The 18,715-nt window shown below is 42.9% G+C and overlaps 1 protein-coding gene across 1 annotated transcript; it reads right to left on the bottom strand.

Annotated features, from left to right (window-relative positions):
• Positions 1-7,265: 7,265 nt before the first annotated feature.
• Positions 7,266-16,895, bottom strand: NOB1 (NIN1 (RPN12) binding protein 1 homolog). The gene is made up of 9 exons (XM_019757033.3): positions 16,755-16,895; positions 16,535-16,667; positions 14,528-14,658; positions 12,809-12,880; positions 12,474-12,602; positions 12,187-12,375; positions 11,297-11,394; positions 10,141-10,285; positions 7,266-8,019 (listed from the first exon to the last, which is right to left on the bottom strand). The coding sequence occupies exons 1-9, from the start codon at positions 16,815-16,817 to the stop codon at positions 7,750-7,752; spliced, it is 1,230 nt and encodes a 409-aa protein (XP_019612592.3). The 5' UTR covers positions 16,818-16,895; the 3' UTR covers positions 7,266-7,749.
• Between the last annotated feature and the right edge of the window lie 1,820 nt (positions 16,896-18,715).

Genomic DNA, 18,715 nt, shown 5'->3' with positions numbered 1-18,715 from the left:
AGTCCCACTTAGGGCAACTGAACAGAACAGTAAAAAGTTAAATCTCTACAAAGTAAAAGTTATAGTAAAGTCTTCATCCTACAGAACAGAGAGGAGACATACTGTCAGAAGGTGAGGAAAAAGAACTTCAAAGCGTAACCATCAGAAAAGTCACCAATGATAACTAAGAAATTTCAGAGGGAATGGAGGTGGGAAATGCACAAGGTCCTTAGGTTGAGTTACCTGGGGGACAAAATTTAAGGGAGTGCCAGAAAACTCAGTAATCAGGGTAAATAATTCTTTAATGTAATGTTTTTAAAAATCAATTTGCAGGACAGAAGTCATATAGACAAAATATAAAAATGTTAAATAAAGACAGGATGGGTAACAGTGCCAAGTCAAGCTATATTGAATCTAAAGCAAAAGAAATCAGTTAATACTGATTATTTATTTATTACAAAACAAAATTCAATTGAGTAAATTTTAAAGATCTTATTCGCTTTATTCAACAATTCATGAATCGAGCAGCATCCAATCTATAATAGCAGGTGGAAAGGAGCTCTGATGCACTGCCGGGGGACAAGGAAGTTATACTAGACAAAAAAGCTGGTTGATTATTGTAAGGTCACTTTCCATTAGGGCATGACAGGGGTCTATCAGGCAGATTACCTAATTAGTGCTAATTGGGTGATTCCTGACTGGCTGGTTTAAGATTCCGTTTCCGGGACCAGAAACTGTCATTACATCTCAATTTGGTGCTGTGGGGCTTCGCGTAAGCGACTCCGTTTTGGGCCTGCTGTCTTGTTTTTAACAATCACCCCCCTTTTGATCAGACTCTCAGCCTGAGACATGTGATTTAAAAACAATAACAAACAAACAAAGAAAGGCTTTAGCACTCCTCCCAGCTATGATCTGGTGTTCTCAAAGTTTTTGCTTTGAGAACCTGGGACCTGTGAGGTGATCTTCACAGGTCACAACATGTGTTCACATTCTTTAAGTCAGGCATTCTCTTTGATCCTTTTCCCGTGTTCTAGTCTTAGGCAGATCATTTGCTTGGTGATTACTGGCTGCAAATATGCATTTAAAGCTTTTGAGAGAATGCAGAGAACCAGGGAAACTACTATGATTATTATAAGCAGGATAATTCCCAGTGTCTGGAGTATACTCCGGAACCATGCTCCTCAAGACCCAAAGCAATCAGAATTAAATAAGTCAAAGAATGACTCCATTGAAGGAGTCACTTTTAAAAGGTAACTGGCTTTTCATTCTCCCTGCCTTTCCCGTGTCCCTGCCAGGACCCCTTTGACCTTAGGGAACCACACATCTACTTTCTGTCTCTATGGATTTACCCATTCTGGGCATCTCGTATAAGTGGTATCACATATTATGTGGTCTTTTGTGACTGTCTTCTTTCACTTAGCATCATGTTTTCAAGGTTCATCCATGTTGCAGCAAGTATAAGTACTTTGTTCCTTTTTATGACCAAATAATATTCCATTGTATAGCTAAACCACATTTTATTTATCCACTCATCAGATTATGGATATTTGGGTTGTTTCTACTTTGGGATATTATGAATAATGCTACTATGAAGATATGTATACACGTTTTTGTGTGGACCTATATTTTCATTCCTCTTGGGCATGTACCTAGGAATAGAATTTCTCAAATGTTTAACATTTGAGAAACTGCCAAACTGTTTTCCAAGCCAGCTGCACCATTTTACATTCCTATGGGCAATGTATGAAGGTTATAATTTCTCCTCACCAACTCTTGTTATTGTCTGTCTTATTTATTACGGCCATCCTAGTGTGTGCGAAGTGGTATCTTATTGTGGTTTTGAATTGTATTTCCCTAATGACTAGTGATATTGTACAAGTTTTCATGTAATTGTTGGCCATTTATGTATCTTCTTTGGAGAAGTGTTTATTCAAATCCTTCGCACATTTTTAAATCGGGTTGTCTTTTTATTATTGGGTTGTAAGAGTTCTTTATATAAGTTCCTTATCAGATATATGATTTGCAAATATTTTCTCCCATTCTTTGGGTTGTCTTTTCACTTTCTCAGTGGTGCCTTTGGAATCATCTAAGTGTTAAATTTTGATGAAGTCTAACTTCCCAAACATTTTATTGCCTGTGCTTCTGGTGTCATATCTAAGAAATTATTGCCTAATCCAAAGTCATGAAGATTTATAGCTTTTGTTTCTTCTGAGGATTTTATAGTTTTAGGTCTTATATTTAGGTCTACGATCTGCTTTGAAGTAATTTTTGTGTACCGTGTGAGGTAGGGAATGAAATTATCATTTTACAGATAAGGAAACTGTGACCTGTCCACAGCTTTATAGTTAGTCAATGATGTAGTCCAGATGGAGACCCTCGCACTCCAGCCCCTATTTGCTATCAGAATTATGGAGCCTAGCTCCACGTCAGTTGCTAATGCTCTTCTCTCTGAGCCTTGGTTGCCTCATCTTTAAAACTATGGGTTTAGGCTGCATTGTCTTAGAGGTTCCTCCAGCTTTAATTTGCTGTCAGTTTAAGATTGTGCAATTCCCATGCTCTTCTCTGAGCAGGCCTCTGTCCCAGGAGTATGTATGTGCCAGGCTTTGTGTGTCGACTGAAAACAGCGTCCTCAAGGCCTCTTCCAAGTCCCCAGGGAGCAGGCCAGCACCGTGGAGCTGTAGGAAGCTCTGTGGATATCCTTCATTATCTAGAAACAGAAAGTGCGGGTAGGATCAAATATATGGTGATGGAAGGAGAACTGACTCTGGGTGGTGAACACACAATGGGATTTATAGATGATGTAATACAGAATTGTACACCTGAAATCTATGTAATTTTACTAACAATTGTCACCCCAATAAATTAAAAAACAAAACAAAACAAAAAAACGGATAGGAGAAGCCTCAGGAGTACCGTCCCCTCCTCCCAGTGAAAGAACACAAACAGCCTCATTAGTCACCTGTTACGGCACCACATCCACACGTGTGGCTGCTTTTTTTGTACGAGAAGTCCCCAAAGCCCCCTTGCTTTTCTCTGGGCTGTGGATGATGGACTAAGCACAACAGATCAGACTCGTGCTAGGGCCTGTCTGGGGACCGGGCATCTGTTGTCCTCCTTGGTTCCCATAACTACCTGCCAAGTATCCCTGGAGGGAACAGGTCCGTGGGTATTGGAGGAGAAATGTTTCTTCTACTGTAAACCCCATCCTGTCCTGTCCTCCTGTCTCACTGCCATGATCACTGTGGCCCTGGACACAGGCCGTTATGTTGGACTTCCTGCGTGCCTGTGTGTTCTGCTGGAATTCTGTCATGTTAGCTATTGTGTCAAGTAGGTCATCCTTTGCGGGGCTTAGACCGCTCTGGTTAAACGGAAATTGCTCTTGAAATGGCATGCGTTTGTTACGAAGAGATTTTTATCTGATACAGCAGAACGAGGTTTGGTGCCAGATCACAGAAGTTAAGGTATAAAAGGTCCCCATTTTATGCCCTTATAAAGCAAAATTTACCTTTTTCTGAGTTGTTCTCTTATGTGTGTCTCACATGGGCCCGAGGACTTGAATTTGCCTGTGTCCTTTGGTGGTAAGGCAAGCCCGGTTTTGGCATATGGATAAACAAAACTCCCCACAGTTTGCTTTTTAACAATATTTACACCTTTCTAGTATGAGTTTTGCTTCTTTGCATGTAAGTGAAATAGATGGGTTGGCTGGAGGAATAGAGTTAAGTAAATGGCTTGGGGATATGTGGATCATTGGTCTCGTGTGTGGCCATCACCTGGCTGACGTTACTATAATCAGGGAGTTTCTGATTTGCGGTGTTCCTGGGGTAGACTCGAGGCCACTGTGTCCTTCTCACCTTCTTGATGAAGTTCTCATCCTCTTCTCTTTACTTGGGTGCTCTCATTCTTTCCAGCATTAGATCATAGTGGTGTTTGCTGTCTGAGCCTTAGCTCATCCCTCATCAACGGAAAGGAGCCTGCAGCCCAGTGATCAGGGAACTAGGAGACCGTTCCCTCCCCTTCTGCATAGTAGAAGCTGTCAGCAGGTGAAAGAAAGCAATCACTTGGAAGTTCGTAAGCTTGTACAACTTCTAGTGCTGAAGACTAAAAAGCTGGACTCAACAATTTCCTATGCATGCATTTACAACCCCCTTTTTCATAATGCTCCTGCTCATGAGTGTGTTTCAAAGCCACATATGTGCCTCTCTACGGTTGTGTCTGTCACTAGTGCTGTTCGCCAAGTATTTCTAGCACCTGCCTTCCAGACTCAGGGATTGCATTTCCTGGTCCCTGGTGATTGGGTGGGGCCACAGGACTAGTTCTGGCCATTGAGCTATGAGCAGGATCCCTTTGAGGTTGGCTTTGTTGGGCAGCCTTTGGTCTAGAGAGAATCGTTTCCCACCCGAGTCCTCGCTGTATGCCTATGAATTACGAAGTTTTCCACTCTGTTTGGTGGGAACACGAATCATTCCTGGCCTTGTGTAAGCGCCGAGGATTATTTCATACACCTTTTTTTAGGAGGGGGGTGGGGGCAGAGATTTCTACCCCCAGCCTCTGGAAGCTCTCCACATGATGTGCTGATGAGTGCTTAGCTGAGGACCCCCCTGTAGCTCTCCAGAGCGTGCTCTCCCTCTGCAATGCTCTCTCCTCTCCAATACCGTCCCGTAAATGAAGTCTAGCCATCTTGGCCTCTGGCTCTGTTGCTTTATAACTCAGGAAGACCTCCAGGCTCCCCTTCCTCCTTCTGGAAGTTCTATCTAGACAACAAACTAGTGCAATTGTGGTGTTCACCTCCTTTGTTTCTCCCTCTCAGGGATCACCATGCTGTACTGCCTGACCTCCAAAGGCTGAAAACTGTTGTTTCATGTATTTTATCTGGTTTTTAAGTTGTTTCAGGGGAGAAGGTAAATGTGACCCCTATTACTTCATCTAGGCCAGGGGTGCAACTGTATGACTTATGAAATATTTTCTAAGTTTAAAAGACAATCCTAAAGTTTTTCCACAACAAAGGTAGTATTTTGGCTCTGTCTTTAGTCACTGAAAATGGAGTTCTTAAATCAGTTGGTAGAAAAAGGAGGCTTCATAGCCAGTGAACACTTTGATGCAGCAGATGGTGATGTTATACCTACTACCTTTTAAAGTTAGTGTGAAATGCCAAATACGTGCAGCAGTGAATGTATATTGAACATCTACTATGTTCCAGGCACTGTTCTGTGTGGTGAGGATAGAGCAGTGAACAAAATGAAGACCTGTGCCCAACGAGCTGACATTGTAACAGCAGGAGACGGACCATGTAGCCAATTCTTTTCCAAAAATTGCCACAGCAGCATTTCCAATCTCATTTGCTCTTCCGAAAGTCTTGACACTTCTTCCATCAAAATATGGATTCGAATTCCCCTTCCCTTTAATATGGGCAAGATTTTGTAACTGCCTCAACCCATAGCATGCAGCAGAAATGATGCTGCATGACTCCCAACACTGGGTCATATGAAATTAGAGGACTCTGCCTAGGTCTCCCTCAGGCTGCTTGACCTTGGAACCCAGCAACCACGCTGTGAGCAGGCCCAAACTATAAGAGGGTAATGCAGTGTTATGGCTGACAGGTGCAGCTAAGGTCTCTGCCTACAGCCATTTGTCAACCACCAGACACGTGAGTGAATGAGTCTTCAAATAAATATAGCCCCCCAGATTTCAAGTCTTCCACCCAAGCTGTCCTTGACCCACACAATCTGTATGCAAAATAAATGGCTGTTTTCCACCCCTAAGTTTTACGCAGCCATAACTGGAAAAGCCACATCTAGTTATGTCAAATGGTGATAGGAAGAAAATGAGAAGGGGAAGACATGTGCTTTGGGCAGGGGTTAGCAAACTATAGTCCATGTGCCACATCTGGCCCACTGTTTTAATCAAGTTTTGTTGGAACACTTAGTAATTGTGTCATCACAGACCTTTCATTTATGTATTGTCTTGAATTGCTTTTGTGCTGCAATGGCAGTTGAGTAGTTGCAAGACTCTTTTCTTTACAAAACATTTTTACCTGAAATGTTTCTTAATTTGAAGTAAACATAGAAAATGTTAAAAGACTTGACAAGGCTGGGTGCTGGGTACATGGGTGTTATATTATCCCGACTTTTCCATGTGATAGAATGCACTGTGATGAGGGGGAGAAATGGCAAGGGCATGACTCTTTCCAGGCTCTGGCCACTACTCACCTGTCCTCCATCCAGCATCCTGGCCTCTTGTTGTGTCACCCCAGCACCCAGCACCCAAGTATGATGGTGGGTGGTGGGGTGACACAGTGTTCAGCGCATTTCCTATGATCTCAGCTGGTCCATCTGTTGCATAAAAGCACAGACGGACTAAGTTGAAAACACAAGCTGTATGACTGGGCAAGGCATTTAACGCCTTATAGCCTAAGACTGGAGATAACAGCACTGGTAGTTCGTAAGTGTCCTATGGATTAAATGGGCTAATGTAGATTATGCACTTACCGGGGACCCTGTAATATGGTTACATGCTTGAATTGGTAGCTTTTTATAATGAAGTACTAGGCAGCTGACAAAAAGAATAAAGTAGAGCTCTATGAGTTGATACGGAGTGATTTCCAGTGGGGGAAACTATAGTATCCTACCATCAGTGGAAGAAAAATGGAAATGTCACACAGAGACACACACTTTTGCCAAAAGAAAACATAAAGATAAATCAGAAACAAATGTATCCAGAGGTTAAGGGGAAATGGGAGGAGGAAGTGACAAGTAGCTCTGTGTACCCTTTTTGTTTTGACCTTACAAAGAACTAAGAAGCCTTGGACTCAGCAGGTTCATTTCCAACTAATCAAGGTTAACATCACTTGTGCGCTGAAGACCTAACAACACTCACGTAGCATTCCTGCCCAGTGATAACCTCAATCGAATTAGGACGAAACTGTCAAACCCAAGTAGAGGGACATTTAAAAAACCTGGCTTGTATTATTTAAAAATGTCAATTTCACAAAAAGGCAAAGGCTGAGAAACTTTAGACTTGGAGGAAATACTACAAAGGGCAGTATTGGGACTATTTGGTAAAATTTGAATTGTATAATAGTAATGTATCAACGTTCCTGAATTTGATCATTGTACTGTGGTTACGTAAAAGGACATCCTTTCCCTAGGAGATACTGTGTGTCCTTGTAGGCACAGAAAGATAGGCGCAAATGAGGAGAAATGCTCATGGTGAATGGCTCTGTGGGAGTTCGCTATACTGAACTTTTCTGAATGACTGAAATGTTTTCAAGTTAAAAAAAAAAGAGAAAATGGTAGCTCACAGTTTTATTACAACAAACCTACTATATACTATTTTCTCAAAAAAAGATCAATTTAAATGCTTGATCTTGGTGCTTACCCTGTTAGCCTTCAAATTACCTAAGATGCAAGCAAAACTTTGGCTTATTTACTGAAAATGCACAGAAGCTTGCAACCACATTTATTAGAAAAATATTACTTGGAAGTTCCCTTCTTTCAAGGTCAAAGATTTGCTCTCGGGCTGTTTTTTCTGTTTCCATCAAATTCCCCTCAACGTGGCAGGATGCGCGGCTCTGGTGGCGCTCACAGGCTGAGGCATGACCGAGTCCCTCCGCAAACCCAACCCAACACTCCACAGGAGGCATGAGGAAGCAGGCAGGAGCCGGGCCTGTCCTGTCCCTCCACAGCTTTCTGGAGCTGGCATAGCTGGGGAAAGGACAAGCCAGAACCCCTCGGCAGCCGCAGCAGCATCTGGTTTGCCTGTGGAACTTGCATTTCACCTTTTCTTCACAAATTTCTTTCTGGAAGCATTGGGATTTAACCGTCTCCTCCCGGCTCCCAAGGTGTTGTCTCGGACCTGCAGCATCGCTGAGCGGCTGGAGATGTCGTTCTCTGCAAAGGGAGATGCCCCAGCCACGTAGTCAGGGGCAAACACATCAGTTTTCTGTCTGGCCTTGTGGGAGAGTCGCAGCTGAGGGAAACGCTGGTCCTCGGTCAGATGGGGGTTGACGGCGTATTTGCCCCCTTTGGGAGTGGGAAGTGAGTACTGCAAATAAGACCAAGAAAGGCCATTAGGAGGACGGGGATCCACATTCATACATATCAGATCCTGCTAACATCAAGCTCGTCTGACAGCTCTGGATGCAGGCAGACGATATCAATGGAGTATATCATTCATAGCCTACTACGCACTAAGCACATTGTGCATTTTCCCCTTTGATCCTCACCTCAACTCCAGGTGAAAAATGCAACACAGCATTTTGACTACATACCCTCAGCTAAAGACAGAAAAAATTATATAGCAACATAGAGCTCTAGTAAGCAGGTACCATTTTCACAATGGTATGTATATTAGCAATTCTGAAGCAGTAACATATTCTAGGGTTGAGCAAATAACTATGGAAAATAGTATTAATAAGGGTGTTATAAATATGAGGGCTAGAATGAACTCTGTTGAAATTAAGGTTATACATTCAATTTTTTAATACAGATATAAATATAAAACATTCTTGTGTGTATTTATACACACACATATGTATTTCCTGTCTGTGTCCACTGTGGGCAGGGAATTAATGATATCCTAGGACAATGAGCATACCCAGTGCCCATGTCTTTGCTTCTAAAAACCATTCTCCATAAAGACCCAAAGCTGCTCAGAAAAACAGCTGATTCCAGGACAGGGGCACTATAAGAAGAGTCGGAATATCTTGCTGCGCCACAAAGTAAGAGAAGTGTTCAAAGGATAACGGGAACACGTCAAAAGGACACAGAGGCTGGCTTGAAGGGCCTCCATGAACAGTCTGAGAATCTACTGTGGTTCCCCCAAAATAAGACCTAGCTGGACTATCAGCTCTAATGCGTCCTTTGGAGCAAAAATTAACATTAAGACCTGGTCTTATTTTACTATAATATAAGACCTAGTCTTATATAATACACACTCACACACACACCCCAGTTCCCCCTTATCTGCTGGGACACTGCAGACAGTAGCGATCCCTGTATACGCTATGTTTTTTCCTGTACATACATACCTGTGATCAAGTTTAATTTATAAATTAGGCTCTGTAAGAGATGAACAATAACTAATAATAAAACAGATTATAACAATAGACTGTAACAAGTTACGTGAATGTGGTCTCTCCCTTCCAAAATACCTTATTATATTGTGCTCACCTGTCTTCTTGTAATAATGTGGGATGACACAATGCCTACATGATGAGATGGACTGAGGTGAAGGATGCGGGCAGTGAGGGAGCGTTAGGTGGCTCTAAGGGTGACCTGGAACACGGCACTGTGATATTGTGACAATTAGTCTGATAACCGAGCTGGCTACTAAGTGACTCATGGGCGAGGACCGTATACAGTAATGAGATTTCATCACGTTCCTCTGAATGATGCACAATCTATGGGTTGTTTATTTCTGGAATTTTCCATGTAATATTTTCAGACTGCAGTGGACTGAGGGTAACTGAAACTGCAGTAAGCAAAACCAGACGAGGAGGGGCTGCTGTATATAAAGTGATAAAGCAAATGTGGTAGAAGAATGACAGGGAAATCTAAGGGGAGGATAGGTAAGAACTACTTGTACTATTTTTGCAACTTTTCCATAAAGCTAACATTATTTCAAAATGGAGAGTTAAAAGATTCTTCTCATTCACGTGTGGCGGTGTCCACGGCTGGAGAATCAGTGAAAGGCTGCCTGCATCTCATACTTACCTGTCTGCCCTTCTCTCCTGAGTCCCAAAAACAAATACAGGGCTGCTATGGCTCCAGCCCAGGCCTCCCTTCTGTGCTGTGCATTTACACAGCTCTTTCCCTCTGGTTTGCGAGGCTTCTGGAAATCCTGCCCATCCTCAAATTCTTGCACAAATGTAACCTCCACCCTATTGTAAATGACTTCCCTCTTTGTGACTCCACGTGCATTTGGCCCTTATTTTTTGCCTAGAATTACTGGTTCCTTCTCAGTAGACTGCCAACTCCTCAAAAACCTCACGTTGAGGCTCTGTTGTGCCCTTTCCCCCCATCTACCTTGGTACCTAGATTACGGGCTTTCCCAGTAACTATCTTGAAGTTTTTTTGTCCTCTGTTCGTCTTGATGGCGGTGCTAAGAGGTCTCGCTCTCCCAACGTTAGGCCCTGCTGTTAGGGGCGTGGGAGACGCCACTCACCCGGAGACCCCGAGCATTCAGCACCTTCGGGTTGCGGGAAAAGTGCATGTGCAGGGTTCCGTCGTCGCTGACAGTCACTGACACCTTCTTCAAGGTCTTGTTGCCACAATGTGAACAGAAGACTCGGCTCATGTCAGATGTTGTCCTGGAGACAAAAAAGGAGATGCTCTGTCCTGGAGCCTGAGGCAGCAAGCCCTGTCCCTGGAGCACTAGATGAGTCACAGGACTGGGGGGGTGGGGAGGGGACGACGAGGCATGGGAAAGGCTGAACTACACTGTACATGTCACAGACACCAAGGCCACCCGGCCTCATGAGGACAACATAAGCAAACTGCTGATGGCAAAGGGAAAACGACAAGTAGCAAGTATATAATTACGAAAATTGGAGATTGCTGTTACATTAATAACAAAGTCTTGCTGAAGTTTGTCAGGCATTATTCTACAAGTTTCACATCGAAACAATCCTATGAGGTTGGTACTATCTCCATCTTACAGATGGGGAAGCTGAGGCAAGGTAAGGTAGCTGGCTCAAGATGACACAGCTAGTAAGTGGCAGATACTAACAACTCAGGGAGACTTGCTCCAGAATCAATTCTCTTAGCATCCGTCCTTTCTCAAGGGGCACGTCATTACAGTTCTAAGTACCTTGCCTCCATATGTGAGCTTGGGCTTGCAGCCAGGAGGTGGTTCTGGAGGCGTCAAGAATTTATTAACAAAGTACGTAGGAAATACTGTAAAAGCTGCTACGGTCGAATGGGTGTGGGTACGGAGAGCAGACCCTCTCTATCAGCTCAAGCCCCGACAGTAGACACCCCACTTGTATCTCTAATGCTTTGCATTATTTCAAAGCAAATCCCAGGCATAATTCCATCCATAAACATTTTAGTACTTACTGTGAAATAATGAGGGCTCTTTGCTCCAGAACCCACACCCCAAATCCTGTGCCACTAAGAAACAGACTAAGAAACGCTTTCCTCAGTTTGTCAGGTGGGCAGTCACTGGCCCCCGTCCCGGGGGTTTCAGTGCCCGTGGGATGAGGTATACTTATGAATGAGGTATAGAAGGCAAGGCTGTCTTCCAGAAGGTTACAGAAGGGACAGGAAGGGGAGGAGAGTGCTCAGCAGGGGACACGGGGTTCAGACTGTCAGCCACGTACTTGAAACAGCCGTGGCAGCGCAAGATGTAGCTCCGGGCCTCGCGTATCAGCATGCCGTTCACCGCCAGCACGTGCAGCCCCATCTGAAGCAGGACATTCTGCAACCAACAAGTTCAAGGAGAACTGAACTCAGAGCGAAACTCCATCTCCTTTTAACATCTGTACAGTTAGTGCAAGGAGCTTCACAAACCCTCGTTGGGCTCGTAAAGGGCTTCTGTGAAGGAAAAGTAAGCTTAGATGCCTCTTGTCGCAAGTGCTGGGGTGTGCTCAGCCTTTTGCCAAGGCCCCTCATTATCTCTCTTAACAGAAACACTTATGTTGTCAGAGCAAATACCCTCATTTCTGGGCTGGAAACCTTCTTCTTTTCTCCAATTACTTAACGAAGCACAGAACATTATACACACTGAAAGAAAAGCAGCAACACATCATGAACAGTAAACACTACAAATTTAATATACTATATATTAAGTTGGTGCAAAAGTAATTGCGGTTTTTGCAATTATTTTTAACTTTTTTTTTTTTTTAATGTTCATTCCTTTTATTTTTTTATTTTTATTTTTTAAGGAGGGCGCAGCTCAGTGGCCCATGCAGGGATCGACCCGGCAACCTTGGTGTTATCAGCACCACGCTCTAACCAACTGAGCTAACTGGCCACCCCCTATCTTTTAACCTTTTAAACCACAATTACTTTTGCACCAATCTAATACATTTTGTCACTATATTATGGTTCTCTAGCCTCCAAGCAAACTAAAAATTACCAAAGAGCACAGGTAAAGTTTCTAGAACCATTCAACAATAGCTCTGTATATACCTCCAAATCTCCAAGGGATCACTGCCCAGGACAGGTATGACACAAAGCCCAGGGCCAGCCGATGGCCCATTCCACCCACCTGCATGGCAAAGTCTGTAGTCACACAGCCGACCCGCACGTCCTTTGGGATGGTGCACTGTTCCAGCTCCCGCTGGATCTGCTTGATGTTGCTGGGGGTGATCCACCCCTCATCATCATCACTATCGTCATCTTTCCTTTCTTCAAGTCCATCCTCTTCCTTTTCTTCCTCCTCTTCACCTTCGTCAATCTGAAACATAATAGACTTCACACACTCCCAGCCCACAGAAGCAGCAGGGAGAAGCTAGTGTGTTGTCATCAGGAAGAGGTCATAAATCAGGGCCTTACCAGCAGCTCCTGCAGGTCACGATCGATATTGGGCAAAGGGTTTCTCCAGAACATAAAAGAACTGAATTCTAGGTCCTCAGGCTCACCGGCTGGGGGTCCATGTTCTACTGTTTCTTGTGGGGGTTTAGGCTGAGGTTAAAGGAACAATAATTTTAAAGCATGAGAATTGAGAGGGTTATAGATGAAATAATACAATGATATACAAGTCAGATCAGACAGGGCTAGACAAACTATGGCAATAGTCTGTAAATTTGGTTCACTGTAAACAGTCAATTTGTGGAGATATGACTTGTAACAGAAAGGGCATGAAGAGCATGACTTGTCTAAGGAATTACCTTTGAAGGCAGATGGAAACCAGAAATGTGTAGAGGAGTTTCTGGGTGTTGAATCGATGAGCTCACTTTAACCTTTAAAAATAAAAAAAGTGACAACTCTAAAAACAGAAATATAGTTTGAAAAGTCAACAAGGAAGAGTAATTTAAAAAACAGGAAACAAAATATTTACCCCCCAGTTATTGAAGTAAAAAATATTCAATGTTTTCAAAAAGATGGAAAATATATACGAGTACAGTGCTGCTTAACAACAGGGATACGTTCTGAGAAATGTGTCGTTAGGCGATTTCACTGTGGTGTGAACATCACAAGCTGCACTTACACAAACCTAGGGGGTCTAGCCTACTACACACCGGGGCTCTGCGGTATTCACCGTTGGACATGTTGTTGACCCAAATGTCATTATCTGGCGCATGACTGTATGTAAAGAATTATTCAGTGATTCCACTACCAAATAACCACTTTGGGACATTTCTTTTTTCGTCCTTATACATAAAACTGTAATGAACACCATTATTGATAAAACTTGGAAGAATCTTTGGTTACATCCTTAGGATCAATGAATGCCTAAGAGTGGAACTGCAGGGTGAAAAGACTTCTGATACAGAAATTTGAAAGCTTCTGATACAAAGTCTCTAACTCCTGCCCAAAAGGCTGCAGGAAAAGACAATTTCTAAGAACCAGGAATTGATGGATGCCAAACAAAAACCCAGCTACCAGCTACAGAGTCAGTTTACATACAACCACTCCATTCACCCCTAACCCCCCAACACATCCCAGTGACATGTAGAAGTCTGTATTTTAGGCATCACTTTTAGACTTTTTGGACTGGAGGATTCTAAACCTAGTGAAAACAAGTTGAGGGTATTTCCAACATGCACAGGAATGTGACATGGTTTGATGACTTCAAGCAGAGAAGGACCACGCAATCCTTTGTCAACACTATTTGAAATTAATTATTATAAGGTTAATTATTTGGCTTCCAAAATCCTCTGGCCTGGAAACAGCCAAAGGGTCTCAGGCACAAATCCATTGGTCTCTTCAACCTAGCCAAGGTGGGCAAGTCCTTAAAAGCACAACAGGAACCCAGAATTCTGAAGGGAGCATAGGTTAAAAAAAGGCAAGTACTTAGTGTTCCTTCTTTCTTGCTTCTGGAAAGAATTCTTTCTATTAAAAAAAAAAATATATATATATACATATATATGTACACACACATATATGTATATATATACATATATATGAATATATTTGTTTTCTACTGTTCCTGCATTTTCTAATTTAACCAACCTTCACATCCTAAGAACCTACAGATCAAAAGACTGACACACATTTGCTAATTGCAACGTATGACCTTTATTTGGATTCTAATCCAAACAAACAATTTTTAAAAATTTATAAAGTAATTGGGAAACATGAACATTGACTATTTGACATTAGAGAATTATGTTAATATTGTGTAAATATAAAAATGGTTTGTGGTGTTTTTTTTTAAAGAGACACACCAAGAAATATCAGTGAAATACGAAGTCTAAGTTCAAAATACTCAGGGCTGTGGGTCCGTTTTCGATGAAAACTGACAGATCATGAATTGATAAATGTGGAGGCAGAATGAAGGGGACATTGGGTCCACTATACCACAACCTCTACTTTTGTATATCTGATAGGCCCCATAAAAAAAAGTTAAAACAAAACAAATAAATCCAGCAATCCTCCTGATTTACCTTTTCTGGTTCTTGTTTTAGGTGAGACACTCCAACAAACTCTGCTTCCAATTGGTAGGTAAGTGCCAGTATTTGGATATCCGTGGCAGAGAGGCTGGGATAGTCTCCAGTTTTCTTTGAAAACTCAGTTACTGTAAACAAAAGATGCTCAACTTCAGTTAGTGGCAAAGAGCCATATGACCTTAGATAACCACAATGAAAGTATGAAAACAACGTAGGATCAATATCCCAAGAAAAACCTCTTAACACTATCATCTATTTCCTGATCTTTTTCTAATCATAGTTGAGAATTTTGTTTTCTCTATCACCAAGATTCATGCCAGTTAGGTTTACTGTGACATCCTTACCGAGTGCAGGTGAAGGAACAGAACAAAGTTATAGAAAGTCACTCAAAGTTAGCATAATATTTGCAAATAGTAAGTTACTTGTCAAAGCTTTGGTATTATGCCAGAATAGAAGGTTTCATCTCTCCCTGTTCTAAAAGTCTTTGATTCTAACAATCCAGATTAATAGAATGGACAACCAGATTCCAAAATGGGAAGAAAAGTTAATCCAACCAGTAACTGTTGTAGTCTGTGATGAAACAAATTATTGGTTGCTTTGTAACAAATATTGGACAGCTTTTGATATTAAAAAAAAACACACAAAAAAACAACCCCCCATATTTAACACCTAGTAAATGCCAGCGGTTACTATTATTATTCTCCGGAGACACCAACAGTAAACATGTACAATAAAAGTTTCTAACACATTAACAGAAAGATGTCCCGTGCTATAATGCCACATGGAACAACAATTATACTCTTCACATTTCCTAAACAGCACGTGTTAATTAACAGCAGCGATTTTATTGGGTACCAGGCAGTGTGTTGTAAGCTTTTCCTTTCATCCTTCAACCAACTCCTATGACTTAGTTCTAAGTATTTCCTCAGATTAAGTAACTTGTCAAAGATCACATAGCTAGTAAGTTGGTAGAGAAAGCTACAGAAGTCACAAACAAATAGTGTAGCTAACAACACGTCCACTATCAGCCTCTAAACCCTAAAAACATTTCCAGTCACCTAGGACCTTTCCTGGGCATCATCGCCTTGATCCCTAACAAGAGAACAATGCTGACTCGTAAACAAAGTGGTAATTGTTTAGTTTTCTCTCAGTACTAATGTAAAGCCTGTGGACCAAAAAAAAGGGGTTCTATGGAAAGTAACCTCACAGGGTGATCTGATCATAAATTCCTAAGTGGGCAGGTCATGGTGGGTAGTCACACCCCAGGCATATAACTTCTTTAGAAAAAGGCTTACCTTACACAAGCTCTGTTCATTGTTTCTATGCATCTAGGTTAACACACGTTTGAAATAAGCCCTAACCATCCTCAAGAGAGCACATGATCTTGTTAACTATCCTATAATCCAACCCCCACCTTGCCCTTTCCCACCTCCATGTAATCTTCCTTACATTCCCCTCAATTTCAAATGCATAAAAGAAGCTGCCAAAACTGTTTTTCTCCAGAGCATTTAAGATCTTGCTCCTCAGCATATGTCGTCAGTTCAGTTCAAATAAACTCTTATAAACCAAAAAGCCATCCCGTTTTCTGACTTGAGATTGGCCTCCATATCCAAAACAATTATCACTTTGATCTACGAAAAAGAAATGGGTGAGAGTGACAGATCTGGGTTCTATTTTTAATCCAAACAAATTTACTGAATGCTTGCAAAGTGCTAGACAGTGTACTGAGTGACAAAATCCTCATTTAATGATCCCAGCAACCTCCCATTTTACAGATGAGGTAACTGAGGCCCAGAGTCTGAGTGATATACCCAAGGGTGTATATATGGCAAGGTCCCACTGTCTGCTGACCCAGGAAGCGTCTCTCCCACCACGATCTCCTAGAACGTGCAGTTTCTAAATCAACTCCTAATAAAGTAGCCAGACCCCAACTGCTACCGGAGCCGGTCCCATTTGCACCCTGGGACCCAGCTTCGCCATCAGCACCGGGGCAGAGGCACTCACCCAGTCGCACGTATTCCGGGAAGGGCTCCTTGAAACGCAGCTCGTAGGGCAGAACGGCGAGTCGCCTGCGCGTGGCCTTGTCCCGAATCTCGCTGACCACATCCCGGATGGTGTAGATGTTCTTCCCAATGTCCTGCAGAGAGACCGGCCCGTCTCACACCCGCCTGACCTCCCGCGCTCCAGCCCACACCCTGCTCCTCTCCACCGGAGCTCCCAGTACCTGCAGAGCCGCGTCCCGCAGGAAAGCCCCCGCATCAGCCACAACATGCTCCACCGGCGCCATGTTGGCCGACCCAGCCCCAAATGCGCATGTGCATGGAGGTGGCGCTCACCACTACTTCCCATTCAGGGCCTCCAGGAGCGGGGAAGAGCGGCTGCGATTTAGCAGCGCCGCCTGGCGGCCGCACCCGCATCCCCCGACTCAGGACTACCCGCGCGCACGCGCGACGACGCCGGCAGCCCAACCACGGGATGCGGGCACGGTAAAACCTTGGGGTACATCTAAGGAAATACGCTTCAGCATTCACTCCTTAGCACCTTTTCCACTTTTAAGTGTGAAAGTTGTATATATTCTCATTGTTGAATCAGTCAATACACATAACCCAATTTGATGATCAAGGGGTAGCTACAAGGGCTAGGCCCAGCTTAAGTGGTTGTGACTGAGATTAATACTCAGACAAACCAACTCGGAGCCTCTTTTTTTTATCCGTTATGCTATACCGACTGCTGCTTACGTACCCCCACTTCATTTTGAGTAACTTGAGGCCAAGTTACCTTAATATCCTTATTTACCTTAAAATCCTCGTTCCACTTTCCTAAGCAAGACACGTAATTTGCTAGCAAATAATTCCTTGCTGAATCGAACTGAGGGGGGGTATTAGATGATTTCTGAATTCCCTTTCCAATCTGAGATTCCATCATTAGGCGAACTGGCCTATTATAAATTCATGCTGGTGAATTTCAGCTGAATGTTGACTTGAGTTTTCAGTAATCAGTCTTCAGAGATGTTGAGTTATTCCAAACCTCTGTGAAGTCTTCGCTCCAGTCTTAACCCTCGCTTCTAATTTATGCATCCTACTTCCAGAAATCCCTGAGGGTCCCCTTCAGTAGTTGCCCAAACCCCTTTTCCTTCCCTAGACATCTGTCTGAACTGTTCTTACTTAGTCTCCTCAACCTCCAGAGCCACTAGTTCCTGCCCTACCTGCCCTGCCTAAAATAGCCTGATAGAAGGCTTTCTAATTTTCGAGTTCATCATGTCAATTTTCTGGTATTTTTTCTTGCCTTCTCAGTTTCTCTGTAGAATTTCACATTGCAGACCATCTCCTCTTTCTGGACTGTGTCTCCTTGCCTGACTTGGGTGACACTACAAGATTCTGGTCCCTTGCCTCCCTGAGGGCTTCTCATCCCTCTTTACTGGACTCCCTTCTTCTGCCTTGCAAACCGGAGCCCCTCCACAGAACTGTCTGGCCCCTTTGTCTCTCTAAACTCTCTCCTTCAGCAACACTATCTATCCTCAAGGCTTCAGCTATCACATTATAGAAATGCCTCCCAAATCTTTAGGTCTAATCCCTGTTTATTCCCCCGCCTAGCCTTCTGGGCATGTGCATCTGAAAACTTTCGGCATCTTCACTTGGGAGGAAGGTTATGACTGAAGTAATTATCTCTCCCGCCCCAACTTAAACTTTGTTCAAACACTAAGGTTTCTATTTTTATTAAAGGCATTACCAACAAAGACATTCAAGGTAAGCATCTGAGTCATCTGCATTTCCACCCTCACTCTCAACCTGGGTTTCTCTTGCTAAACCTTATTGATGTCACTTCTGAAATGTATGGGGCGCCTGGGTCCCCTCTACATTCATTACTCTAATCAAGCTTTTTATCGCATGCCTAATAAATATAATACACTCAATGCTAGTATTCCTGTCTCTAATTTCTTCTTCAATTGATTGCTCCTGTAGCCTAAAAAGTGAGGGAGGAACTAGAATCTGTAATAAAGAGATTCATTGAACTTGGCAGCGATAATTGAGTAAACCCCACAAGGAAGAAGAATGATTTAGATCAGTGATTCTCAGACTTGACTGTCAGAATCACTTGGGGAACCTGCAAACACAGCTTGATGGGTCTCACTCTCAATTCCTGATTCAGTAGTTCTGGGCAGTGCCTGAGATTTTGTATTTCTAA

The sequence above is a fragment of the Rhinolophus sinicus genome, chromosome 8, assembly GCF_057876585.1.
Source record: "Rhinolophus sinicus isolate RSI-liver-muscle chromosome 8, RSI-T2T, whole genome shotgun sequence".
Classification (NCBI taxonomy): domain Eukaryota; kingdom Metazoa; phylum Chordata; class Mammalia; order Chiroptera; family Rhinolophidae; genus Rhinolophus; species Rhinolophus sinicus.
Note: the sequence above shows the minus strand (reverse complement) of the source record. Positions and strands in the feature narration are given on the sequence as shown.